Source organism: Diplotaxodon limnothrissa, linkage group LG14 (assembly GCF_057381915.1).
Source record: "Diplotaxodon limnothrissa isolate DT_005_m linkage group LG14, D_limnothrissa_male_GT1.1, whole genome shotgun sequence".
NCBI lineage: Eukaryota > Metazoa > Chordata > Actinopteri > Cichliformes > Cichlidae > Diplotaxodon > Diplotaxodon limnothrissa.
The window spans coordinates 25,504,611-25,532,115 of NC_140609.1; the positions used below are offsets into that span (position 1 = coordinate 25,504,611).

At 41.6% G+C, this 27,505-nt stretch overlaps 3 protein-coding genes across 6 annotated transcripts; 2 read left to right on the forward strand and 1 right to left on the reverse strand.

Moving 5' to 3' along the window:
- Window positions 1-104: 104 nt before the first annotated feature.
- On the forward strand, window positions 105-14,575 carry itpkcb (inositol-trisphosphate 3-kinase Cb). Its single transcript, XM_085370029.1, has 7 exons — window positions 105-1,343; window positions 10,232-10,331; window positions 10,604-10,817; window positions 10,997-11,201; window positions 11,712-11,813; window positions 12,310-12,381; window positions 12,502-14,575. The coding sequence occupies exons 1-7, from the start codon at window positions 180-182 to the stop codon at window positions 12,709-12,711; spliced, it is 2,067 nt and encodes a 688-aa protein (XP_085226155.1). The 5' UTR covers window positions 105-179; the 3' UTR covers window positions 12,712-14,575.
- Window positions 14,576-17,387: 2,812 nt separating this feature from the next.
- actmap (actin maturation protease) lies at window positions 17,388-22,493 on the reverse strand. 4 transcript variants are annotated; one of them, XM_085371160.1, is made up of 8 exons: window positions 22,434-22,493; window positions 22,273-22,316; window positions 21,986-22,190; window positions 18,834-18,902; window positions 18,496-18,620; window positions 18,144-18,273; window positions 17,969-18,039; window positions 17,388-17,854 (listed from the first exon to the last, which is right to left on the reverse strand). In XM_085371160.1, the coding sequence occupies exons 3-8, from the start codon at window positions 22,162-22,164 to the stop codon at window positions 17,523-17,525; spliced, it is 906 nt and encodes a 301-aa protein (XP_085227286.1). In that variant the 5' UTR covers window positions 22,165-22,190; window positions 22,273-22,316; window positions 22,434-22,493; the 3' UTR covers window positions 17,388-17,522. The 4 variants fall into 4 exon arrangements, with proteins under 4 accessions (XP_085227286.1, XP_085227289.1, XP_085227287.1 ...); XM_085371163.1 differs by lacking the exon at window positions 22,273-22,316 and having other exon boundaries at window positions 21,986-22,185; XM_085371161.1 differs by lacking the exon at window positions 22,273-22,316.
- Window positions 22,494-23,260: 767 nt separating this feature from the next.
- On the forward strand, window positions 23,261-25,199 carry snrpa (small nuclear ribonucleoprotein polypeptide A). Its single transcript, XM_085370804.1, has 6 exons — window positions 23,261-23,341; window positions 23,493-23,665; window positions 23,752-23,922; window positions 24,590-24,766; window positions 24,864-24,952; window positions 25,040-25,199. The coding sequence occupies exons 1-6, from the start codon at window positions 23,269-23,271 to the stop codon at window positions 25,197-25,199; spliced, it is 843 nt and encodes a 280-aa protein (XP_085226930.1). The 5' UTR covers window positions 23,261-23,268.
- The last annotated feature ends 2,306 nt before the right edge of the window (window positions 25,200-27,505 follow it).

The following is a 27,505-nucleotide window of genomic DNA, read 5'->3' on the forward strand; positions in this document are numbered from 1 at the left end:
TTCCCACAGATCAGTATAATCCCAGATGATTAACAGGGATTGATCAATAGCACTAACTGAAGTGTGTGATTAATGGATTACCGTTGCTTGATGGAGTCACTGGCTAAGTAGTTTCGACTGTTTTCTAAATCATACTTTGAGGGTGTGTCTGGGTCACTGCTACTATTACGGCATGCAGGATGGGCCAAACTCGCTCTGCTCTATCGCACAGCACTGCCACCCGTGGCAGAGCGAAATGGAAAGCGGGCGAGACAGCCCGTCGACTTCGTATCCGCAGACCTGGGAGCGGAGAAAAATCGAAAAGTGACCAGTTAAACAGGAATCCGATGAAAAATAAAGTGCTGTCGTATTTGGGAAGGAGAAAGCGAGACTCTAGTCAGGGGGAAGCGGATTTGGGTGGCGGAAACGCAGCTGGAGATCCAGCAACGCGCCGCGGCCACAGAGTAGGAAAGTTGCCGAGGGACGAGGTGGTGTCGGGGGTTGGGGAACAGCGAGCAGCCGCGGGTTGTTTTGACACGCCATCCGGGCTAGATGGAAATACTGAACCGACACAGCACGTCGTGAACCGTGAAGCAACCGCTGGTTCATCCGATGCACCAGGCTTGGAAAGTAAGAGCTGTGAAGTCAGCGGCGCGGGCTGCGAGGAGCCGAAACCCGTGCGAAAGAACAATGCCTCGGATCCCCAGACGAGGGCCATGGAAGATAAGCCACTGGGGGGAAGCAACCACGATCCCATTGTGTCTCAGGATCGAGTATTAACTGGAAATAGCACGCGTTCATCCAACTCACCCCCTCTGAAGACCTCTGACCCGGACACTGAGGGGATTTTGTCTAGTTTGGCCTCGGATCAACTTTTGGACTGTGGACTTTCAATTAGGGACGATCAAGCCGAGGCTACAATGACAAAAACCGACTGTAGCACCGTTTCATGCACACCCAAAGCGACCGGCAAACTGAACAGCAGCTGCCCGGTTGAAACAAAGAGCCAAACGGACTCTGATCAGACCAGCCAGAGTCCACCAGGAGGCCAAAGTTTCCCAGGAACCATACCCAAGCTCATCATAACCAGAGACCCCAGTCCGAACCGCTCACAGGTCGCATCGAACCTGCTGAGAATGGAGCCCAACACCGGCTGTCTGGAGCCTCAACCGGACGACGAGTCCCCCTGCTCGGACAGCGGCTGCGGAGGGTCTCCCGCTCTGATGCGGTCCCCCAGGAAGCTGTCCAACTCCTCTTCCATCGGCCTGTCCTCCGCCTCGTCCTTCGAGGAGTCAGAGGACGACTTCACAGGCAGCGACATCGAGTCCAGCCGGTCTCTGTGCAGTCCGGAGGATGGGACGGGGGTGAGTGTCTATTCAAGTCTTCTTCCGCAACAGACAACTTTTATAAAGTTTTCTGTTCAGTTGCTTGCAATATATTCTTCATAAATATTTTAAAAGACCTTCAGCTGGACTCTGACAAGAAACCATAAACTGGTCTTACTACCAAAGCTACCAAAAAATGAGTAATGCAAATATTGTGCAATTGACCATATATGATGGCATTACAGTATTTGAAGCTATTCTTTCCATAAACAAACATGTTGTTAGGTGTGACCACACTGGAACTCATTGTAAAATGAAAATCAATCAAAAAGAAAATGATACAAGTCGGTAACTGACTAGGTATTACATATTAAAATGTAGTACACACACCCTGCATAGGAAATGTACAGTAAACATTCCTGAGTCCTGTGTCAACCTCAACCACAAACACTTTATTTTGTCATCAAATGTAAACAGTGTGTGAGAGCAGGTGTGTCAGTCACTGCTGGTGCTATAAAGACAGTCAAGGAAAGAAATTTGTTTAATATGTGTCACGTTGATAATAAAAGGTCATTATTTGTCAGGAGGTGGAGATTTTTCAGCTGCTGTGGTGCAAATGAGGGGAAAAGGGCCCATTCATTCAGGAGAGACTTTTGATCTAATGTGTGTCACGTGTGGTAGAAGGCTTTGACTCACACTGCCCTGATAATGAAACATGACTGTAACAAATTTAAACCCAAAGGAGAGGAAAATGGTTATTATTGCCAGCCCCCACTTCTGTGTCCTTCCATCACCCATGCCACATGATCGCATGGCTTTGATGAGCTCAGCCTGAGGACCATTTAAACATTGTTTGAATGCATTTCTTAACTGCTCGTCATTCGTTTACAGTCAGCACTTTGAGCTGTGACCAGCCTTCGTTATTAGAGAGCTTAGCCTGCAGCCCCAAGAGGCTTACAGATTTTCCTCTCCTCCGTCCGGGAGAAGTAGCTTAAAGTTTAGTAGGAAGTTGTGATGATTTCCTCCGGTATCAGGAAGCTTTGATGCACTGTTGACTACCATGCATGGAATGCTTTAAAAACAGGATGTGTCTATCAGTATCTTCTTATCATCACGGTAGCTCTGTGAATGCTGAATGTCCAGGTTTTCATGCAGGGCCACATTACCAAGAAAGATTTTCAGCTGTCAGTGTTGTGATTCATACTGCGATGCCCAGGACATAATGATCTTCTGGTGGATGTGGCGGAAAACCCACCCTTTTAATTTATTTATTCATTTTCATAGATCAGGAAAGATTGAGAAATGCGTCACCCATGAAAATTGATGCACTTTGAAATTCACGGTCATACATTAGACCACCCCAGAGTCTCCTCTTTAACATATATTACTTTTGCTTTTCTCCAAATTGTTTAGTCCTTCTCAAAGAGCTGCACCAAACACAGGCCTCTTGAGACCACCGTGAGGTGGAGACAAGCTCCAGTTGATGTTTAATGATTTGATTATTCCTGTGAGTGAGGATCTAAATGTCAAAATAAAGACAGTGTGGGCAGCTTTCTTCCTTCATGCATGATTTTACAAAACAAAGTTCAGCAAAAACTTAATATAACTCGTGTCACGATGGCTTAATTAGATTAAGTATAAAAATAACATCCATATCGAGTCCACCCATCTAGTGATCTCGATCAACTGAAAGATGAACATTTTATCCACAGAAGTTTGTCTGTTACTGTCGCAGCTTTAGTTGAGATCAAACATTCTTTCGACTTGTTTCAAATGTAAAACATCACAAAAAAATGAGAAAAACCACACCTTAATCTCTTCTAAGAAGCCAGTGTGGTATCTTCAGATGTTTGTTTTTCTATGTTCTGCAGTCTTAACATGCAAGCAGTGCTATAAAACAGAAACACTTTAAATCCTCGCATTCAAAAAGGAAAAACGAAGAGTTTTTGCTTGAAAATTATAAAAAATAAAACGCCTATAATTTATAATACCCCCTCATGTTTACCGTCCCCTTTGTCAGTCATTCGTTTAGTGTAAAGTCCATAAAATACCTCTGTCATGTTCAGATACACATTTCTGCAAACATATTGATTCACATATTGCATGTTTTGAGTGAACAGGACAGCGGACAGTGTAATTTCCTGGCTATTATAACAACACGCAGGAAGTGAGCAACCTGAGTAGTTGCACTTGAGGTGTTGTAACAAACAGGATGACGCTGGCCTGTGGTTTCTGATAAGAGCTGGTTTTAATGGGCATGTTTTGTCATATGTGCAGCTGTGTGGAAAACGCTTTTGTTTGTTGTAATTAATAGAAAGAGGGAGTGTGTGTGGCCGTGCCGTCAGCTCACAAACAAACCTAACATTTTCTTCATGAGGTGACGTGAGCAGATACTTGTTCGCGCATGCACGCACACAGACACACACACACAGAGCGATGCCGTCTTGCATTCAGAGTTCATTGTGTGTCATGGAAAATTGGGCTGAAGGCTGAGCCGGTTGCTAGGCAACGTCTTTGCCATATATGGTGTTTTTTTTTTTCTCCTTGTGTTGTTCGCTCCACCAACAGTGTCTACTCTGTCCCTGACATTTGAATGCTATAAGATATAAATTCCTGCCAACGTCTGCTGTGCACAGCAGCGCCGATATTTTTGCATGATCATGTCTTCCATGTGAGACACTCTTTCTCCCTCTACAGTTTGCCTGCACTTATATAAAAAGGCTTAATATTTTCCTCTTAACACACTGTGAAACATACAGTGGAACGGAAAACAAGAGGAAAATTAGAGTAAGCAGACAAAAGAAGGAGCGCGCACAGATGAAAAAGATGCAGCGAAACTTTGAACACGTAGCCTACACTTGATGATTATTCTTATTTATGCATGCTTATTCACTCATGAGCCACAATTGCAGACTTGTTTTCCATCCCACACATCACTCCCACAGCACTTATACACAAAATCCACGATACAGGAAAGTCCACGTTAGTTAAAAGTTAGCTTCGCTTTTATGTATTTATGTGCACAACACAGAATTACCTGATACAAGATGTATCAGGTTAAGATGTAACGCCCGCAATGAAATAAAATCCAGTGGTGCAGGAAGCACCAGATTCAGAGTATCAACGCCTCGAGTAAAAATTCTCCATTACTTCCAAGCAAATCATTTGCTTTTGGAACGTTGGCTGTTTCTTATCAACAATCTATTAAGGAAGTAAAGAGCATCATATCTCTTAACCCTATATCACACCTATAAAACTGTGCCTAGCTGGATCATTAAACATGTTGTCTCTGGAGTATTTTTTAGGTCGCTGTTCTGTTTTTGTAACTGTGCGCATGTGCTTTAGTTTTTGCAATGTGTGACATTTTTAATGTTATATGGTTATGCTCCGGATCTTATCTTTGAATACGTGCTTCTGCACTTTTGTTTTTCCTATTACTGTCTATTATTTCCATCCATCTCCCAGGGACAAGATATGAAAATGAGCCTGTATGACTTCATCTGGCACATTCACACTATGGACAATGTACACTGTACACTGCCCCGTTTTTAACAAACAAACAAAAGACAAACAAAAAAACAAGACCAACAGCTTTTGAGTAAAAGTACTCACAGCGTTTGGAGGGGGTGGGGTGGGGGATCATCATTTCCTTCATTACATAAAATTAAAAGACGTGCATACAGTTAAAGAACACAATACTGGATCACAAAAAAAATCCAAAACCTGGAAAGCAGTGAGACTTAACCTCCTGTCATAAAAGGTAGAACGCTGTCATTGATCCTTTCTAAACCAGCAAATCAAATTTTGCTCATATATGCCATAACCCCCACACATGTCCTCATGTGTATAAATAAGTAATTTTGTTATTATGACTTGATGCACAAACACAAACTTTTAGTGTGGTTTGTAAAGTACAAGCAAAAAGCCGACTTAACCAGCCAATACATTTAATGGACTCCCAAGTGAGATATTGCTCATTTTTTACTGAAGAAAGATGTTACCAAAAATGACAGTTCCATATAAGGAGTCCTTCACTCATAAATCTGCAAGTTAAATACTTAATATGCGAGCTGGAAAGTGAGCTGCTTTTCTTAGCTCAAGGTTTCACTGGAACTATATCAGATTTTATGTAAATAAGAGTTGCCAAAATAATGTTTTTATAGTTAAATGTGCTCCGCAAATAGAATCGGTCGTTAGTGGAAAATCATTAAACAACACACTGAGATGTAATGTAGGTATAAGAGGTCGAATACTTCCAAGTATTCAGGAAACGGTGATATTAAAGGGAAAAAGTAGCAAATCCAGCAAATACCAAATGTATTTTCATTTGTCAGTGATATCAGCTGATGACGTAATACCGTGTTTCTGGCACATGCAAATAAACATTTCAAATATTATCAGATAAAAGAGACATGTGAGTCTGTTTTCTGCAGATGGTTTTCAGGCGGAGGTTGAAGCCGGTGCCATCTTCTGTGTGTTCACTGGCCCACCACAGTGGAGCTTCATGAGCTCTGAAGACTTGAGTGAAGGGAAAGGGATGTGGTTTATATAAAGTAGTTTTGAGAAAAGGTCTCTAAGAGTACCTGAAAACACGGTTCGGGTTTGCATACAGTATGGTGTCACTCTTGTAGCTGACTGTCGCTTGACAGGTTTAGTTTTGTCCCCGTGCACAAACGCACAACTCCGTAGGCCACATAGTAGTCAAGACCTCATCATGCAGACAAAAGAGGAGCTGTGGGACTATATGGAAATGTTTGTTGGCTCTACCCCCACCTGCACTGAATCTGGCAGGAGATTGGCTAAGCATGAGGCTCAGGATAGGCCCAGAGGGGATTAGAGGATGAGAGAGTGAGACAGGAGAGAAACAAAGGTTTACACTGGGAGAAAGCGAAGACGGCTCGCAGAGTGGGGGATTTGCGCCTTCGGGGAGATGGGGTGAATGATTTCAGGGATGAACTGCGAGTAACAGGACTAGTTCAAACAGGCAGAAAGTGGCGAGAGCCAGAAAAGGGACAGCCTTAGGACACTTGGTGGATATGTTTGATGACGGCAACAAAGAAATTGAGAAAGCGTGAAGAAATCAAAGGGTGGAGTACTAAAATTCTGCAATGGTGCAAATTGTGAATTAGAGTGACAAAAAGGAGGTTGTAGAGACGCACGAGTGATTATTTATCGGGCGATAAAGGAGACAAACAAACACCAAAAATTGACAGCTTGACTAAAGGTGATTTACCAGAGGAAGACCGAGCAGACAGTGGACTGAGTTAAAGGACGTTATAGATGACTGTGAAGGATCTCACGCCCACAGGGAGGCACGCGTCCCTGACGTTTGATTTAAGAGACCCTGTCCTGATGGCGGGGGGCATTTTGTGTTGGTTGCGTTCTCGTGTCGTCTCCGGGGTCGTGTGTATCTGTGTCGGCACCTGCCTCCTCCTCCGCTACTGCTCCGTTTGCCAGGTAAGAAAAGGGTCCAAAAATAATTATTGAGAGAGCAGAGATACTGATTCAAATTTAACCTACCTCAGCCACTGTTATAAATGTACGCTGATGTCATGCTTCCTCAGAAACATGATATAAGGGGAGATTGTATCAAAGAGACTTGGGTATTCAAATAGAAATTAAAAAAAGATTGCTGTTGTAGCTGTTACAGCATATGAGGGCTATCTGGCTCGCGTTCAGCCACAAAGAACTGTATCTGGGTTAAGAAGCCAGTAAGCCAGTAGCAGCAGGCTCACCATGCTGTACACCAAGTGCTGCTATAACAGCTAAAAAGTAAGGTTTTGGAAAGGTGTACTAAATATTAACATTATAATTTAATAGCACCAAAAGTTGAAGTAGCTCCCACAACTTGTTTTACCCAGCTGATCATTACAGGCCTCATTATGGGCTATAATTATTGAAGATGGGTCTTTTTCTCCTGACCACAGTGGCCTTTGGTGGCGGCTGTGCACATGGCCACAAATGGTCTACATATATTTCAAGGCAAAGAGTCTGTTACATTACTCGTGTTATTTTTTGACAATTTTACAAGCAAAGATGTGTTTTAATTTTTGAGTAATTAAAAAAAAAAAAAACCTTGTTAACTGGTGAGTCTTCTTTAGTGGGCACTTATTTCTTTTATATGCTGGAAAATCGCCACTAAAGGGCTACTGAAGTGGCAGTGAAACACCTTCCTCGTCTTGGATGCATACTTTACACATCTAAAGCAGAACATTCATGGCCCTTGTAACGTCTCTTAGCAGCGCCATTGTTGTCATTGTCTGCTGTGCTGGGAAGTGTTAGGGCCGGTGACATTCCTGGAATTGGATCCCATAGGTCTAGGAAATATGAAGAAGGGATGGGAGCACTACAGGGGGAAAAAAAAGAAAGTGGTAAAAGCAAGGGATCTCTGTCTGTTTCAAAGAAAAAAATTAAAAATAACCTCAAATGGGGGTTGATATGATAACTTTGTATGTTTGTGTTTTGTGTACAGTTTTCATGAGTTATATAAAAGAAAGTGGAGATGGCGAGGGTTTGACTGTGTGGGGTGAAATGTGACCTCAGCATTTAAAACGTGTTTGTGTGTGTGTGGGACGGCTTCTTCGCTTTAAGCTGAAACGTCGAAAGCTCTTTATGTGCTCTTTGATGGGCTTCTGAACATTTATCAAACCACCCTTTTAAGAACGCCTTAATGTCCACAAGAATATTAGCAGCATTAGTATTTGGCAGTGCATCTGCTGTTAAGGAGGTGCATTCAGCTCCACAGAGGCAGCACATTAAGCTGTCAGCATAGGGCCATCAGAGAGCCTGACCTGGACGAGGAAAGTGAAAGAAGAGAGGCTGAAGCATCACGTTTCTCCCCGCTCAGGCCTTCTGTCACTGAACTGGTCTTCAGATGGAAACAGATGCTGGTAATGACTAAATATTAGTGAGGAGAAGAAGTAAAAGATTTGATAAGTAAACAGATTCTGTTTGGGCCACAGGTGAATGCTATTTCTGGACTTGTGCATTCAGAAAACTAATATTTATCTGTGATCAGTAATCACAGCACGTCGTTACAGCTGGCAGGAAATCTAGTCAAATATTCAACTGTAAACTAAAAATGTTTAAATAAAGGTCGAGCATGTTTTGGGAATTTTAAGAGTCTTTCTAGAGTCTCTGGTGACAGTTTTCTTGCCTGAGTGGAAAGTTGAAATGTCGCTGGCTTTTGTTGTGGGTTCATTTGGATATTTTCCCTTTGAGTTTGAATATAACCGTTCTTTTTGCAAATAAAGAGAAGAGGAGTTTTGCTGAATAGGCTGAGATATTTGTATTTATTTGAAGTCTAATCAGAGATTTCGGTTAAGGTAAAGATCAGCTCAAACACATCCTGAGAGACTGTATGGGGTGTCAACAGGCAGTGGAAATAAGCAGGCTAGTAAGAGAGAAAAGAGAAAATAGATAATAGAAGTGTTTCATCACTGTGATCCTGCACATCTATTAGTGTTTGTCTGTGGGTCAAATGAAGGTGTGGTTTGCTCAGTTAAGTGAGCAAGAGGAATTTTTGTCATGTTGAAAATTCAGTCGTTTACGTCACATGTGGTGAAGTGCTGTTCTTCACCCAGACGAGGCTGAGGTTAGAGTAAGGTGAATCTGTGGGTGTCGTTTAAGATTAAGTCCACAGCCGTCTCTCGTTGACTCTCTTCACCTTCGGCCTCTTGCTAAAAATCCTGGTAGTGACCTGCTCTCTGTTTTAAGCAGAATTTCTTTTTATTGTAGGCTTCGTGCCATCTCATGTTAAGATTAAACCTGTTATCCATCCTGGGATCTGAGGTTGAGAAACTGATGATAAAAGATTTAAATGCACACTCATTCTAGTTCTTAGAATGGTTACAAACTTACATGTTTGATTCAAGTTATCGCACTAATATACCAGAATAAATAATCCACAATTAAAGTAAAACCCTTTGGAAAGTTTCATCCCGATACGTAAAACTGCTCCTTCTCCTTCAACTAAAAAGTGTTTTTAAGGCTTTCAAACTGTTGCGAACAGTTTAAACTTGAAGCATTTTTTCCCCCTCCTTCTTCTTCATTTGAGGTAAACGCATACGCAGTGTTTCCAGTGTGTTTATGTTCCTGGATTAAGACTGTTTTACTGTGACAGTTTCCAAGAGCAGCGGGGGGAAGGAATGCAGAGCAAAGGGAAGAGCAATCTCTCTCTCACACGCATACAGAGAGAAATAATTTAGTTGTAAAAAGATAACTTTTATGGTTATGGCCTCTTGCATTTTATTACTCGCAGAAACCGGTTTTGTTGCCCAGTGCTAATTTTCTTTCTGCTCCTTTAACCTAATTGTCTCTGTGCTTTAAACCGGTTTGGTGCATAGAAGCATTTTAGGACTTAATCACACACACACACACACACACACACACACACACACACACACACACACACACACACCCAGAACTGGCTGTCCGTTTGTTGTGATTTCCCACACACATGTTCTAATCAATCAGTATCAGGCGCCTCTCTAACTGCTTGCGTCAAAGCGGCTGTTGCACAGTGTCCTTGTTCTAGTGTTTCCCAACACAGATTACTGTAACCCACACACAGGCCCACAAGCTCGCAAACGCGGAGGTTCTGTTTTACGACACCACAGCGGAGGCTTTGGTAAATGTTTTATGAATGGGCTTTGTCGTGTATGCGGCACACCTGGCCTTGGCTGCAGGGGAGGGTCTGTCCAATGTCTACTGATATGTTTGTGTGGGTATGAGGACAGTACAGGTTGGGTTTTCCTTTTAATGAGTAATCAGTCTTTTGGCCTGCACTCAGCTCAGTACTGTTTGTCCAGGAAAGAAAGCTCCTTTTCTGATTAGTCAGAGCTTCAGATTTATTATGTGTGTGACCGCCCATGCTTTTTTAAAAAACAAGGCGATGAAACCCTCTATTGTTTTTTTTCATCTTTCAGAGTAAGTCCTGGCACAAGCTGAAGACCATGGTTCACTGGTCCCCCTTTGTCGTGTCCTTCAAGAAGCGTTACCCATGGGTGCAGCTTGCTGGCCATGCAGGTATGTGTAAATGCAGGATATTTGTACACCTGCATATCAGATGCATTTATATGGAGGTTCCTTCTAAGAAAAGAACAAAAGATTTATGCTACTGTCGTATCTACTGAAAGGCTGGCAAGCATAAAGTTTAAGGGCAACAGTGCTGGCTCTATCCTGCTCACTTGTACGCCTTTTTTCAGATCTGCAGACAAACAAAAATGCACAGACATGTTGTAGTTTCTGATCTTTCTGTCTCATGCGTCATTAATTTTCTTTCCCTATCTTTCTCCAAGGTAACTTCCAGGCTGGGGAGTACGGGCGTTTGTTGAAGCGATACTGTGAGTGTGAGCAGCAGTGCCTGCAGAAGCTAATGACGGACTCTCTGCGCCCCTACGTGCCCGGATATTACGGCATAGTACAAAAAGACGACCATGACTACAACCTGATGGATGACCTGCTGGCTGACTTTGACTCGCCTTCCATCATGGACTGCAAAATGGGCAGCAGGTAAGACTTGGCACGTGACAAAGAGAGTGTATTTGTGTAAAAAGCATTTTTCCAAAAACAGCTTGTGCCTTAGGAAGGCAAAATGATTCTTGAGAGTTTACCTTCACGCACATTTACTCTTGAATCGTGTATGTAGAATGAAGGCTGTGCAAACATTTAAATCTAACCCAAACTCTCAGGACTTACTTGGAGGAGGAGCTGACAAAAGCCAGGGAGCGTCCACGTTTGAGGAAGGACATGTACGACAAAATGATTGCCGTGGACCCCGGGGCTCCAACAGAGGAGGAACGGGCCAAGCAGGGTGTCCTCAAACCGCGGTACATGCAGTGGAGGGAGACACTTAGCTCCACCGCCACCCTGGGCTTCCGGATCGAAGGCATTAAGGTATGAGGTCATGCTGAACACACAAACACATCTAGCCTGAAGACCTCAGCTTCAAGAGAATAAACAGCTGTGCTTGTTGCTGCAAAGACGTAAACCAATCAGTGGGAGTAAACACTTATCAGTTTGTTCACAAGACAGACCACGTGCACTGGGGTGAAATGGAAAATGTGGTTGGTTAACATGCAGTCATTAGGGGGACTGTTTGTTCTTTCGAAAATAAATCCGAGGCTGGTTATCAGTTTGTGCCAATAGTGAATTTGCATGCTACTCAGAGACTAAAGAAAAAATGTGATGACACGCAGTGTATTAAAGGCTCGCTGCAGCTGTATTTTCCAGTTGAACGAGTTCTGTGACTGTGGAATTTATTTAGAGCCATTTGTTTCCACCTCGAACCTCAACAAAACACAACTGTTAAAACCTTCTGTTGTCCAGATAGTAGCGTGAATCGGCATGTATAAGCTGAAGTGAGTCATTATGACATTTTTGATGGTTTCCTTTTTTTCTATATAGAGAGCTGATGGAACCTGCAACACCAACTTTAAGAAGACAAAACACAGAGAGCAAGTGATGCAGGCCTTGGAGGACTTTGTCGATGGCAACACTCAGATTCTGGTATGTTGTTCAATTGTTATGTTTTGTAAATGCAAAAAAGCAAAAAGCAGGAATCAGCAGCTGCTTAGTTTAACTCGGCCGGTGAGAAGAGGAAACGGCTATCGTGGCTTTGTCAGCTCCTCTGTAGGTCACTAATAGGTTGTTCTGTTATTTAGAGGAGTCTCTCACTGACTCGCATCAGACACACAGACAACAAGCTGTTACTTTGTTCTTAGATTTGTACAAATAAGACAACCAGATGTGGCATGTTCATTAGTAAATCTTAGAGATGCTGCTTTATGCTCCACCGCTTCTCGGGTCTGCACTGTGCTCACTCTATACAGGACTTACATCCTTGTTTCACGCGGTAGCACCTGCATCAAACAAGGATGTAAGGTTTTACACTTACCTTTAAATAAGAAAGAAGAACAAAAAGTGTTTTGTTTGGGTTTTTTGGCTCCAATTTGCAAATTCCCACAGTCTCAGTTTCTGTGTCCTTTTTTTCTGTTTTCCTCAGAAACTCTACCTGCAGCGGTTGGAGGAACTACGCTCAGCCCTGGAGCAGTCACAGTTCTTCAGGACACACGAGGTGAGACGGACTCCGTTCTGACTTCTTCTAACAGACCTGTTGTCTGTGTTGCTGATTTGTTACAATCCCATCAGCGCTGCATACTTAAACTCACTGGTCTTGCTGGTTTATCGATTGCAGGTTGTGGGCAGCTCTCTTCTGTTTGTGCACGACGCCTCAGGAAAAGCGAAAGTCTGGATGATCGACTTTGGAAAAACGGTCCCCTTGCAGACACCTCAAACTCTCGACCACAGGACTCCCTGGGTGGAGGGCAACAGGGAGGACGGCTACCTGTGGGGACTGGACAACCTCATAGACATCTTCAGCACCATGCTCCCGGAGACTCCTTGAGCGAGACACAGGACTGCAGTAAGAGACTGATGGGATGTTGAAGAAGATTATACAAACTAAGAGTGACAGAGGAATGGCTAACAGAGGGCCACCACTTCAGTTACTCCTTTCAGGGCTCACACCAAGTGACTTTATCAACTTGTACCAGTGTGAGAAGGGCGGGCGAAGTGGAATATGCCAAAAGGTTAACGTTATGCATTATGTGGAATAAGGGGGCGGATGACACGAGCTGTTAAATTTAAAGCACAATTGTAACTTTGTTTTGTTTTACTTGGGCTGTGGTTTATTTTCTGAGAGTACAGGCCTCTGCACTCATGGACCTTTAGCAGTCACTTTTTATTGCAGAGACTCATCTCGCTCCTCCTCACAGCTCCCTCTGTTGGCGAGAGGTGGCCAGAGCAGCCACCTCCTCAGCCGTGATCTTGACCAACAGGAGCGTGTTTTTGTTTTTGTTTGTTTTTTTTAAACGAGCCTCTGAGGAGTGTTGGATTTTTGTTTTTGTTTTTTATCATGGACCACTTTTGATGACTAAGTATACAGCAACACTAAAAGCAGTGGTCAGACCACGTGTTAACTAACTCAGCATGTAAATACAGTTTAATTTAACTTTGTTTTGTTTTTTCCTGCCTTGGTATAGCCTTCTTACTGTGTTTGTATGATTTCTGTGCCTGGCTTTTTAAAAAAAGAAACTGAGCTATCTGATCATTCCACTTGCAGTGGACTCGTGCTATTTTACTTCCAAAAGAGTTCACCCAAGTATGAATCGATTTACATTGAAATCCCACAGTTTTAACTTTTCTTGGAAACAGAAAGTTTTTTTCTTAATTGGACTTTTGTATGAAAATGCAGTGATTTTTAGTAAGAAGCTCGACAGCCTTGTTTGTCTGAAGTTTGTTGCAATATGGATTCTCACAAAGCCATTGAACAAAACATGTCTGTGCGTCTCCAGCAGAGGTTTAAGTATTGGGTTTACTGTTCAACGTAAATATTTCTGCCTGTTATCTCGATTCGCTGATCAGTGTTGCTTTAGTCTGTGAAACTGGAATTACCCGATTAATCTGATCAGTTCGTGTGGGCTCTGACTTACACACAAACTCAAAACCAAAAAAAATAAAAATAAAATCTGTGTATGAGCGATGACGGGTGTCTGAGTAAAACAGAGGTTAAAGGACACCGCTGTAAACATAATTAAGCTAGATAGACAGGAGGAATGTGGGTATTTACATTTTTGTATGCAACATTGAAAGTTTACAAAGAAGCGACACTGTTATACGTGCAGGCCGTGCTTGTGAGCATGTGCATCAGATCCCGACGGGAATGTGACGCATTGGTGAACGTCAAGTGTCCAGTCTTCCTTTGACAGTGTCAGGCAGCACTGTTTAGGTGGGTGGGGGTGTGGGCGTGTGGTTCACTCGGCACGAACATTTCCCACACAAGTGCTGTGAACGCGTGACTTAACAAGATTGGAATTCGAATTCAGGAGTTTAGATTTTTCATCTCCGAAGGGTAAACATGGCAGGAGAGACGGATAGTATAGTGTTTACAAAGTGTTAAAAACCTTTGCCCAGAAAGTCTCTATATTTGTAAAATGTCAAACTATCAGGTTTTCAAAGAGGGTTCTGCTTTGTAAGCAAGAAAACTGGATTCGTGACCACATTTTGTATTTCAAAGGCAGCGCTTTTCACAGAAAGAACAGACGGACTGATTGAAACTGTTTATAAACCTCTGCTTTGTCCAGACGGTCGTGGATTACAATAAAATGAAAGTGGAGAGTTTTCAGAGTTTTGGGGGATTTTTATTGTAATTTTTTTTTCAGTTCTTTGTGCAAACACACACACACCAAATCATATACTTTTGTAAAAGAGCGCTGAATCAAGATGATCTAACATTTAATTATAAATTTAACACTACTGTAAGAATATGTCCTGTTCAGTCAGCTGTGACCTTTTATCACAAGTTTCTAAATAAAACCAGATGAATCATTTTGTGTTGAACTGTCCCTGAAAACTGAGATGGTGGAAACTTTGTGTAAAAACTAGATGACAATTTATTTTTGGTTGATAAGAAAATTAGCAGTCCACAAGTACAGAGACAAGAAAACCACCTTAATGAAGATCAGAATCAAAATACTTTTATAATCCCAAAGGAAATTATGTAGATGTGACAGAAGCTTCTTTTTTTTTTTAAATTTTTATAAGTAAATTAGGAATCAAAGTGCTAGTTTATCATTTTGGCTGTAGAAATTTCACATTTAGATGAACTTGCATGATTTAGAGGTCATACTATGCCTCAGCGCTGAGGAATGGCTTGCGATTTCCATCATCTGTCAAACATGCTGGAGGCGCTGTTATAGTATGGGGCAGGGATAGCTCAGTAGGTAAAGTGATCGCCCCATGATCGGAAGGTCGGCGGTTCGAATCCACTTAACGGCTACCCTGAGGTACCCCTGAGCAAGGTACCGTCCCTACACACTGCTCCCCGGGCGCCTGCTTAGTGGGCTGCCCACTGCTTCACTGAGTGAATGGGTCAAATGCAGAGAAAAACAAGTAATTTCCCCATGGGGATCAATAAAGTATCCATTATTATTATTATTATTATTATTATCGATGGTGTGACTGCTGACAGAAGCAGCAGGACGACTTCTGAAGTGTGCATGACTTCTGCTCAAATTCAGCCAAACGCTGCAAAACTGGTGCTTCATAAACAACCTACAAGCTTCTTAAGGGGGACAAACTGTAAGCTTATAAATGGGTTAGTCACAATTATTTAACTAAGCCGGATTTTTACTTGGTAACGGGCCTGCAGGGAGGAAATAAAGCATTTCATAACATCCAGCCAGGCTTCATGCAGTCGCCAACTGCAAATGAGGTTCATCGGAGCAGATTTTATAATTATCTTAGTTTATCTGATTGTCTTTGAGCCCATGGAAACTGATGGGCTGTTCACATTCATTTGTCTACTCACACATTTTAAGAGTGCATGATCAAAATGACTTCCGCGTCTTTCTTTTTTTTTTTTGTACAACAATGGTTCAAAATTAGAGAGAAAACCATGATTTCACACACCAGTTACACAAAATTCTGACGGCATTGCAAAATCAACAAGTCTTCTGATCTTGTCACACGTTAATGGCCAGTGTGAGTTACGGGTTGAAGCCAGCATGTATCCTGTAGTGTCTGTAGGATTTGAGTTGAAGGAAACTGAACATTTATGGCTCTTATAGATGTTTCACCTCCTAACTGAAAGGCTTTTTCAGTTCTAAAGGCTAATGAGGAGTCTCGGGTATTCAGTATGTCTTCAGTGTGGTTTTTACCGTGGAGGCGGTCTTTAACTCACCCTGTAATCACGCGTCACTGCTACATGAGTCAAGATATAAATTCTTTGAACTGCCTTCAATTGAAGCGGTTAAAACTACCGTGATGTGGATGATTGAGGACCTGCACAACTAGAAGTATGTTTTCAGCGCCTGACAAAAACACTGCAACAACCAGCACAGGCTTTTATCGCCTGACATATTTTCTATGCTCTCTGCTCCATAAAAGCATTCATTTGAATGACAGAAAAGTAAACCTGTTTGATTTAGCAGTGTTTAAACAAGCTCAACAGCAGCCAGAAAAGCAACATTTGAAACCCTATTTCTCCACTCCTGTTTAAAGTGGGGGGTTTTTCACCTCACTCACTGTTATCACTGTCAGGAGGAATTTCCCCCGACATGCCCATCCTGCTCCTTCCAATATTTTCTGTCAAAATGTTTTTAAAGCCGCCTATACTGTGCAAATAAATGTGATAATAAGCGGCAGCATGAGACACGATAGCAAACACACTCACAAACATTATTGGACTGCTTTTTAAGGTTTTTGACCATTCTGGTTTGCTGCAACCATATAAAAAACTTATCTGAACAAAGGACTGAAGGTCATTTAACACCGAGAATGCTGCAAAAAAGCAACATAAAAGTCAGAAATTTCTTTATCCAAACTTGCTGGGTAATTTATATACACCGAACGTGTTGTGTTTTTCAAAAAACACTGTGAGCAAAATGAAGTAGATGTCAAACTGAGAGGAGCTGAGATTCAAACTGAGATTCTGGGTTCATCAGATTGTCACGAGAAGGAAGCAGCAGGGAGAACTTGATGGTTTGATCCAGGAGTTAAAGCTGTGTCACAACTGCTTTCGTGCATATTTCAGGATGTCAGTGGGGCAGTTCGAGCTCTTGTTGGCAGAGTTGGGATTGGTGGAGGTAGAGGAATCTTTTCAGAGAGCCGACTGACCCAGAGCAGCGTCCAGCTGTGCATCTGACGTAAAATAGTATTACGTTACTATTAAGTATATCATTGCATATTCGGTACTGTGCTATGAGCATGCTTTTTGCCAAAAGCAGTGATCTGATTGAAAAATTGGAAAGATTGAGCTTGGTTCGAGAAAATAAATGTTCCAAACAAATTCCTCCAGATAAATTACACGGTCTGTCTCCTTAACTGTTTATTTTAAAATCCATTAAGGTGGTGTAACAGGCAAAAATTACATAAACACCGTTCCTCTCCAAATAAATTGTGGATATTCTAAAAAAAAAAAAAAAAAAAAAAAATTATATATATATATATATATATATATATATATATATATATATATATATATATATATAGCTTTTACAGTTAAACTGACACAATCCTTGTTAGTGGAAAATTATAAGACGACTACACATTTTACAAAAACAGTGACCAGAGCATGGCTGAACATGTGGGTGTGGCTTCTCCCTGATAACCCTTACTTTAAAGCCCTTTTAATTAAATAAATAATGTGTGTCTGCTTCACTGTGTGGATCTTGTGTGGAGCATCACCGCCTTTCCAGCCAGACCGGCCTCCACCCCTCCTTTGGGAACCACATACTTGGTGCCATCACTGGCTCTCTGAGGGTCCATCATCCTCAGCTGCCCATTGCTCTGAGCTACAGTGTCCAAACTCCACAGCTGGTAGCGCAAGCTTTTACCTTGCTTAGCGAGGATGTAAACATCTCTGAGCGCCGTGCTGCCGGCGGGACAAGATGAGCTGCTGTCGGCGGCGAGGTAGAGCCACAGCAGAGAGGGATCAGGCTGAACATGCTCTTTACTCACACTCCCCTGGTCCACACCGAGGAGAACGCCTGGAATGAATAAACTCTGTTACTGTGTGGTCTGATTAGTCAAACTAGGCTCACTTTAAGGGAAATCCTACATAATAAACCCTGCCTTAGGTTGGGTTAGCTATTCATTCTTACCTGAAGCAACTGCCCAGTGCGCTCTGTGGCCACTACGCTGGCACGGCTCGTGGTTGTAATCCTCGTCATAGCTGTAAAAACTGTCAAGGAGTTTTGCTTTTCTCTTTAATCACAAATCCAAATCTACTGCTTTTCCTTCACAGCAACCCTTTCCCCATGGTTTGGTCCAGGATACGGGATGAGAACAGGCTGTCTCCCCCACAGGTGTGAGATGATGGCTGCAGCATTATTACCACTCAGACCCCCCGAAAGGAGCTTGGCCTTGCAGCCACACACCTCTTCTGCCAGCAGGGCCATATTGTCAGCTGACAAAATAAAAAGCTTAATGAGAACATAAAGAAATCAAAATTCACCAGCTTGAAACTGAATGTTTACTTGCTTGTGAAACATTAAATTAAATATCGGCTGCAAAATGTGTCATAAAGTTCCAAATGTTTAATCACAGCCTCCACCTGTTTCTTTTGCGTTTTTTTTTTTGCTCCCAAATACAAACAGACCTGAAGAGTTCACACATTTTTATTTTATACCCGAGAACATTTCACCCTGAGCCGTGTATCCCCTGCTCAGAGCTGTCTGAACCACCGTCTCCATGTCGACACTCAGCCGCGGCTGCCGTAGGTAAGCAGCCATCCACAAAGCCACCAGACCACACCTACAAAGTTACCAGAAATAACACACTGAACAAATATGTCACCCACTCACGTAAAAGAAGTCAGGTAAACCAAATAACTAAAAACAATAAAATACTACAGAAGTTTAAAATTGTTGTGGAAACTGGCGTGCTATGCAACATACTTCTTAACCAAAAATAGATTGAGTTGTTGAGTGACAGGTATTACAGTGACACTTCACTTTAGTGACTTACTGTGGACCATCTTGAATGAGTGATGGCACGTAGGTGTTCGCCAGAATCCACTGCAGGTCCTTCCTGAAACTGAAGAACAAACAAATGGCACTGCATAACATGAAGGCATGGAGCTTGTTAACCGTTTATCTGCTGCACTTACACAAATGAAAAAGTTTTTTTCTCAGCCATGAATCAATTCTAAGCATCAGTTCCATATGTTGTGTCATATTATCTGCATCAAAACTGTAGCAGTTTACGGCATGTGAGTGTTTCCTATCCCCAACTGTTTCTAATCCCTGCTTTCTGATTCTTTTATAGTCACGTGTTAATCAACTGGCTGATAACTGTATTGGCTGCTAAGGTTTCAGGATACTTTGAGGAGTCAAATGCCAGCATTATAAAAAGCTTCTTTCACAGGACTATCATGTACAGTACTGTGCAAACGTCTTGAGCCACCCTTCATTTCATCCCGTTTTGCTATAAAATTTGAAATAGGTTGTCTTTGGATGATGACTGCTTTTCATTCAATTCAATGGAATTCAGTTTTATTTATACAGCACCAGATCACAACAACCGTCGCCTCAAGGTGCTTTATATTGTAAGGTAGACCCTACAATAATACATAAAGAGTAAAACTCAACAACCATACGACCCCCTATGAGCAGGCACTTTGGCAACAGTGGGAAGGAAAAACTCCCTTTTTAACAGGAAGAAGCCTCGAGCAGAACCAGGCTCAGGAAAGAGCCGCCATCTGCCGTGACCGGTTGGGATGAGGGGGGAGGGGAGGAAGACGGGACAAAAGACATGCCACGGAAGAGAGCCAGAGATAATTAATAAGTAATGATTCAACTCAGAGAGGTCTATTAACACATAGTGAGAGAGAAAGGTGACTAAAGAAGCACTCAGTGCATCATGGGAATCCCCCAGCAGCCTACACCTATTGCAGCACATAGTTAGTGCTGGATCAGGGTCACCTTTATTCCACTGACACTGTGTTTGGAATCATTGTCATGCTGAAAATGAATTTGTTGCCAGTTAGATGCTTTCCAGATGGTACTGATGGTGGATCAAAATGTGATGGTATTTTTCTGCATTTATAATTCCATCTCGTGTAATTCGGCATACCTCAGCCTTTTCTCCCTGTTTTCCTTCCTTAAGAACAGCTTCTTGAAAGACACTTTCAGTGAGACCATTTCTGATGAGGCTTCAGTGAACAGTAGATGGATAAACTGAAAGGCCAGATCCATCTGATTCTGCTTCCAGTCTTTAATGGATTTCTTCTTATTTTACAAGGACATTTCTTCCAGATATTTTTCATCTGCTGAAGTTTTTTAGGCCTTTCACTTCTTTTGTCTTCTATTTTGCAATTTTCTCAAATATTTAAGAACACACTACACACCAAGCAAAAATACCATTTTATGTCTGCCAAATTGTATTATCTGACACTTTTTCATAGATTCAACTAAAGAAATGGGAACAAATTATGTTTTTATATAATAGGCTGCTAGTAACAAAGTGCCCAAAGATACAATTTAAAATAAGTACTTTTCCAAGTTGTCTGTAATGTGACTCACACTGACAACGGTTTGAGTTAGGTTCCCTTTTTTATGCTATGATTCATAGGTCAATATTAAGTTGCACAAAAAAGATTATTCCTCTAAATAAACGTCAAATGGGAGGACTGGACTGAGAATGAGTGGAAAAAGCAGCCAATGCCCAAAGAAAAACTTTTCAAAGACCTTCAGAAAGTCTGAAGAACTATTGTTAAAGACCAATTTAAAAAAAATGACAAGAAGGTCTCACTCTTGGCTCAGGACTTTTGCCCCAATCTTGACATTCAGTTTTATTGACTCCATGTCAGAGATATATTCAGGCAACTCTCTGTTCTTGGGGTTAAGCTACAATGCAATAATATCACAATATAATAGGATAATGCAACTTTGTAGCAAAGTTGTAGTAGTACTCAATACAAAACAACATAACCATCAGAGAAACACACTCTTTGTATACAGTCCATTGTGGTGTCTGTGCGTGTACTATTTTTAAACTTTTTAATTAAATAACAAATCTCTCACTTTACTACTGTCTTTCATCCTTCCTGTGAGATTCATTTTCATCACTGCAAGCTAGTTAAGGTCTCTCTTTACTTTAATTCATAATTACAGCCATTTAGGTATATTACAGTTATTTGTTATATTTTGTAACTTTGTAGCATTATTTCATTTAGTTTAGCTAGTTACTGTTCTTAACGTCTTGGAGCAGCTGTGATCACATAATTACCTGTGTGATTAATAAAGTATCCTGATTCTGATTGTGGGACACTTATCGACTCATAAGTTCATCCGTTCAGACATCTGACCAGGATGCCTCCAGGACAATACAGGAGAGGTATTTTGGGCCGGCCCAGGACACACTGAAGAGATTATATCTCTGAGATTTTCCCGAGCAAACCCACTGTCCCCTCAGGAGAGATGGAGGAAGATGAGAAGGAGGTCTGCTGCCCCCACCACCCACATAAGTGGCAGAAAATAGATGCATATATTGCTCTGTCAATACTTTATCTCACTGCTCACTGGTTCTGGATTATATAACTGTACATTCTGAGATGTGTCCTGGTCCGTGGGTTTTGTTATGTTTTAGGTTTTCTGGACTTTAGATTTCTTTTCACTGTTATTCCTTAAGATTTTTATTTTTAAGCTTTTTACTTGAATTCTGGTTTATATTGGTTATTAATAGGTAACTCTTTGTTTAGCCTAGCCTCCCCACGTGTCTTCTTGTATCTTGTAGTTAAGTTGTTGTCTCTGTGTTAGGTGTCCCTCTGTTACATTACTCACTTGGTGAATCCTTGCCTCTTGTGTTTGGTTTTTAGTTCCTGTGTCTTTGATTAGTTTAAGCGCATGGTTGTGTTGTTTGTCCCTAAAAACATCATCAAAGATAAGTTACACAGTCATGGCTGATTATGCTGCACATGGATTTTTAATCAATAACCTGTATGGCTGTGCTGGCAGATGAAACATTTGAACTGCACAATGGATCCGCTTGATCAACTTGAGCATGACTGTGTGTGACAAATGTCTGCCAAGCATGTGAGCACTTAAAAATGTGCAGATTTATGTGCAGATTTATCAATTTTCCACACAAAGCGAAAACATTCATGATAAAAACCTGACCTGGTCTCCCTCTGACTGATCAGCAAGCAAGCCTCTGTGTGATCTCCCTCTACAGCACGTCTACTGCTGGCTATAGTCTGATACAGCTTCTTCTTTGGTGCTGACGTTTGAGGTGGTGTACATGGAGCAGGTGGAGGAGGTGGAGGCGGTGGAGGTGGCAGGGAGCATTCCATTGACATCTTCTTCTATCCTGAGGAATTCTGGACTAATAAAGTAGAAATTAGTTAGAAAAAGGGGGCAAGCTGCAGCAAGCCAGTATAAACTGTAATTATAGAACCTGCAACTACCTGCCCAACTTCGACTTCTTCTTATAATAAGCTAATAACTAAACCTGTCAACATACAGGACCAAATGACGAACGTTATTCGATGTTGGAGACTATTTTAGTGCAAACTGGTGTGCAGAAATCATATACAAGTACTTGGTTTATGGTCTTTTGTACACTTACCCCACACCCACTTATCTAACTAGCAAAGCCAGCTAACGACACCCGGCTTGTCCCCATATTTGGCAGTACTACTCTCGCGCTGCGTCTTCTTCTTCTTCTTCTTTGTGTAGTCACTCCTCAGGAACATAGAAACATACCGCCCTCCAGTGCATCTAAATTATCTCAGTACCAACTGCAAAATTAATACATATGACTCTAACTGCTAGTTAAATATGAAGCTAAAGATAAATTATAAGAATTTAAAAAAGCGCTAAAATAACCCGGACTAAAATATGTGCCACACCATAATCTAAACTCTGAGAAGAATTGTATCAGAATGTCTGCCCCTATGTTATATTTTTAGCCAAAACTGTGACACAAAATGTTATGTTGCCACAATGATTGGAAACAGCTACAACAGGAAAAAAAATAATAATAAAATGGGACACGGATGTTAAACATCGGAAGTTACGCTTGCACTGTTATCGCGAGAACAGAAAACGGGATTTGTGAAGACCGGGTTTTCATTCATCAGGTAGGAACGTCAAGCTAAAGACTTGAATCGTTAATTTTCTTATAAAGAAACACTTCTTCCGCGCTTTCATGTACTTAAATAATGCATTTGAGCTTTTTGTGACGATCTTAAGTATTTGGGTGATTAGTATATACATGTAAAACACCAAACAAGGTGTTAATTTGTAGTAGATAGCTTGCAGGCTAACCCTCCCCGTCACGTTTGGTGAGTGTTTGCTAACGGTCGCTAGCTAGTTAGCTACTTAGCATCTAATCTAAACTGTGCCTCAGACTGTCTCTAAAGATACAAACGTTCATCAAACGCTCATCAGCAGATTAAAGGATGGCCACCCCGGATGTCCGGCTAAATCATACTATCTACATCAACAACCTGAATGAGAAGATCAAGAAAGATGGTGAGGTTTGCACGTTGAAATCTCTTTCCGTTTAAATAAGCACAACCAGAGTAATCATTTTATGTTTTGTGGGGGGTGTGTGTGTGTGTGTGTGTGTGTGTGTGTGTGTGTGTGTGTGTGTGTGTGTGTGTGTTTTGTTTTTTTACTGCAGAGCTGAAAAAGTCGCTGTACGCCATCTTCTCACAGTTCGGACAGATTTTGGATATCCTGGTGGCACGAAACATAAAGATGAAGGGTCAGGCCTTTGTTATCTTCAAAGAGATTAACAGCGCCTCCAATGCGCTGAGATCCATGCAGGGCTTCCCCTTCTATGATAAACCGATGGTAGGGTAACTAAACACTGAATATCACACAACTGCTGCTTACCATAGTTTGTGTGTCACATGTGATCTTTCTGTTTGGTCCTGCAGCGCATACAGTATTCAAAGACTGACTCTGACATCATAGCTAAAATGAAGGGGACTTACGTAGAGCGTGACCGCAAAAAAGAGAAGAAGAAGATCAAAGGACCCGATGGCACTGGACCAAAGAAGGGTGTAGCTGGTGCAGCCATGGTCGCTGGTGTGCCTGCCGCTATGCCTGTAAGTGGAGCCAGAGCTGTTTTATTGGTTATTTTGGCAACTATCATGTATTCACAAGGAGCTCTGAGCCAAAGTGTGGGCAGAGACACAAAGTATAAAAACCCTGAGATTTCGAACTTTAATATGTTGGAAAATTCTTGGTTATTTTGTTCTATAGAGTAGATGTTTTATAGTAGATTCCTACTGTTTCCTGGATCACAGAATACCCTAAAGAAAGGCCACAGTTTGTCAGGTGTGTTTCTGAGACATTAATGAGCAACATGGGGGCTCCACAGGGGACTGTCCTGGGTCCATGGCTTTCTACATTGCATACAGCAGACTTCGATATATAGATACAGAAAATCATTCTCTACAAATGGCAGATGAGCTGTGTCAAACATATGAATTTCCGTTTGTTATCAATGAAGTTGTTCTTATGGCTAAAACATGTTTTCAGCTCAAGTTGCAGAACAAAAAACATGATACTGAATTGGGATGAACCTTTTAGGAACAATATTAATAAATAAGGAAACAAAAGCAAAGGGAGAAAGTTTCTCCTGCATTTAGAACAGTTTGTGTGATTGAAAACTGACCCTATTTTCATTGACAAATGTAAATAGTAGCACACACATCTCAGAAGAGGAAAATGGACATCGGGTTTTCTATTAACAAGCTCTTCACTCTTTAGGGAATGCCTCCAATGAGCCAGGCTCCCCGTATGATGCACATGCCTGGCCAGCCACCTTACATGCCCCCTCCAGGCATGATGCCACCTCCAGGGATGGCACCTGGCCAGATGCCCCCTGGTGCCATTCCTCCTGGTCAGATGATGCCTGGGCAGATGCCTGGACAAATGCCCCAGCAGGTAGTGTTTTGTCACAGAGCATGTTGTGTCTTCATTTAATTTAATAAATTGATATTTTTCTGGTTGATTGATTCTGATATCCAATGTGTACTCGTAGGTTGCAGAAAATCCCCCCAATCACATCCTCTTCCTCACCAACTTGCCGGAGGAGACCAACGAGCTCATGCTGTCCATGCTCTTCAACCAGTCAGTAGCAAACCCATTCTCTAGATCTAGTTTTGCACGCTTGTGTCTGTTATAGGCTGAGCCTAACTGTTGGTGTGTGCGTTTTAGGTTCCCAGGTTTCAAAGAGGTGCGTCTGGTCCCCGGACGCCACGACATCGCATTTGTGGAGTTTGAGAACGAGGTGCAGGCCGGAGCTGCACGAGATGCACTACAAGGCTTCAAGATCACACAGACGAATGCAATGAAGATTTCATTCGCTAAGAAATAAGCTCTCAGGAAGGGTGGTCTTTGTTTTTTAAACTTGCAGTAAATCTGACTGTGATTTATTCTTAGAAATTGACTTTCAGGGTTGCACGTAAGTATGTGTCAAGCTGGTGTCTTTTTTTTTTTCTTTTTTTTTTAGCTTTACATCAAAATCCACAAGCAGCTTGATATGTCTTCTATATTTGTCATAAAGCATTGCACCCAGAGTCTGGTTTACCAGACATTGTACCTGGAGCTTTTCTTTTTCTTTTTATAAATAAAACTGTTCTAAGAATGTGCTGCTCTTCATTTAAGCTGCAGTTTGAGCTTTCCGCCAATAGGCGATGCTTTCTCTCCTCTTGTGTTAAACATTTTCTCTCAAGTCCCTGTAGTCAAAAGGATCTCATGTTTAAACAACTTCAGCTGCACAACATGTAGAAGGAGAAACCAGCATTGAGAAAACCCTGTGTGTGTTTTTTTTTTTTTTTTTTTTTAAAGAATACCAATGCTGTGTGCTGCAGTCTGAATTTAGACCGCATCTGCAGAAAATTTAGTTCTTTGGAGTCTTCTGATTATTACAAAACATGGAAACTTTATGGGACTCCATATAATTCACCGTAGCCATCCTACTTGTAAAATAAATGCACTGGAATCTCATTTAGTTTGTGCTTTGAAGTAGAACCTAGATCTCTGAAGCCACTTTCTCTCCCTGTATTTGGCATTAATCATTGGTATATTATTTAATGGATGGCTGGTGTTGCATTGTTGCAGCGTTTCGTCATCTGCTCCCCCAACAAATGCTCGCACGCTATTACACCTCCAAAACTGCAGTGTTCGTGTTGAGACTGGTGTTGTTGAAATGAGATAATGAAGCTGCTAATTGAAGATGTGTGAATGTGCTTCTCAAACCGCAGTATAATTGTTTTTGTGTTCGAGCCAGTAGTACATACCTGTCACAGATGTGAGGGCTGCTTTTGTAGAAAAAGGGTTCTGCTGCATTTCAGAACAAAGATATTATTTTTAGAGGATCATTGTATTATGAAGCAAACATGAAAACAGACTTGATTCTCTGGACACTTGCGTGAATATTTTGTTTTCTACTCTACTAAAAAAAATTTCGGATAAAAATTGTGCATTAAGTCACATCATAACATTAAAACAGGAAGGCTTGTTGCTGAAAATGGGCCTCCATACAGCTGTGTAGATATTTTACGGCGATTTGATTTATCATTGAACCTAGTTTATGCAATTTCTAGTATTTCAAAAAACAAAGGGTAGGTGGACCTGAAGTTTTAGGTTGTTCAGTAGTGATAACTGGATAAACTCTATACTGGGTACTGTTAGGTACACCTTGCTAGTATCTATCCATTCATGCTATGCATTCAACAAGGTGCCGGGAACATTACTGACAGATTTTTCCATGTAGCATCACACATTTGCGACTCTCCTGGTTCATCACATCCCAAAGGCCCTCTATTGGATTGAGATCTGGTGACTGGAGACCATTTGAGAGCAGTGAAGTCACTCATGTTCAAGTTCATCTTCAAGTTTGAGCTGATTTGAGTTTTTGTGACATGGTGTGTTATCCTGCTGGAAGAAGATGTGTACACTGGTCATAGAGGGATGGACATGGTCAGCAACAATGCTCAAGCAGGGTGTGGTGTTTAAACCATGCTCAGTTGGTACTATGGGGCCCAAAGCATGATAAGAAAATAACCCCCACACCGTTACACCATCACAATCAAACTCATCATACGAGGCAGGAAAGATGCATGGTTCATATTATATTTACTCCAAATTCATCTGACTATTCTCTGAATACCAAAAAGTTGATGTGGGTGAATGAAATGAAATGTTTGTGAGGCAACATCCCAGAAGATCAGCAGTTTCTGTAATACTCAAACCAGCCTATCTACCGGCCACAGTGACACACCCAGAGTCACTTAATTCACCTTTCTTCCTCCTTCAGATTTTCTGTTTGAACTTCAGCAGGTTGTTCTGACCATGTCTACATGCCTGAATGCAGTGGCTTACTGTCATGTGATTGGATGATTGAATATGTGCATTATTGTATTTAATGAAGGGATGGATGAGTGTATATTTTCATTTAAGTTTAAAATGTTGTCATGTAAGTGCAAAAAAGGTTTTTCTGCAATGTTCTGTAAGTAACATAAAATTAGGTGGGTAAACAAAAGTAGCTCAGAATCATGGACAATATGAATTATTGTCTCAGTAAATTCTTATTGTCTATTTTCCTCTCAGCCTTCACACGATATGTTTGCAGACATGCTAATAAGGAGCACGTCCTCCTCTCACAGACTAGATTCAGAC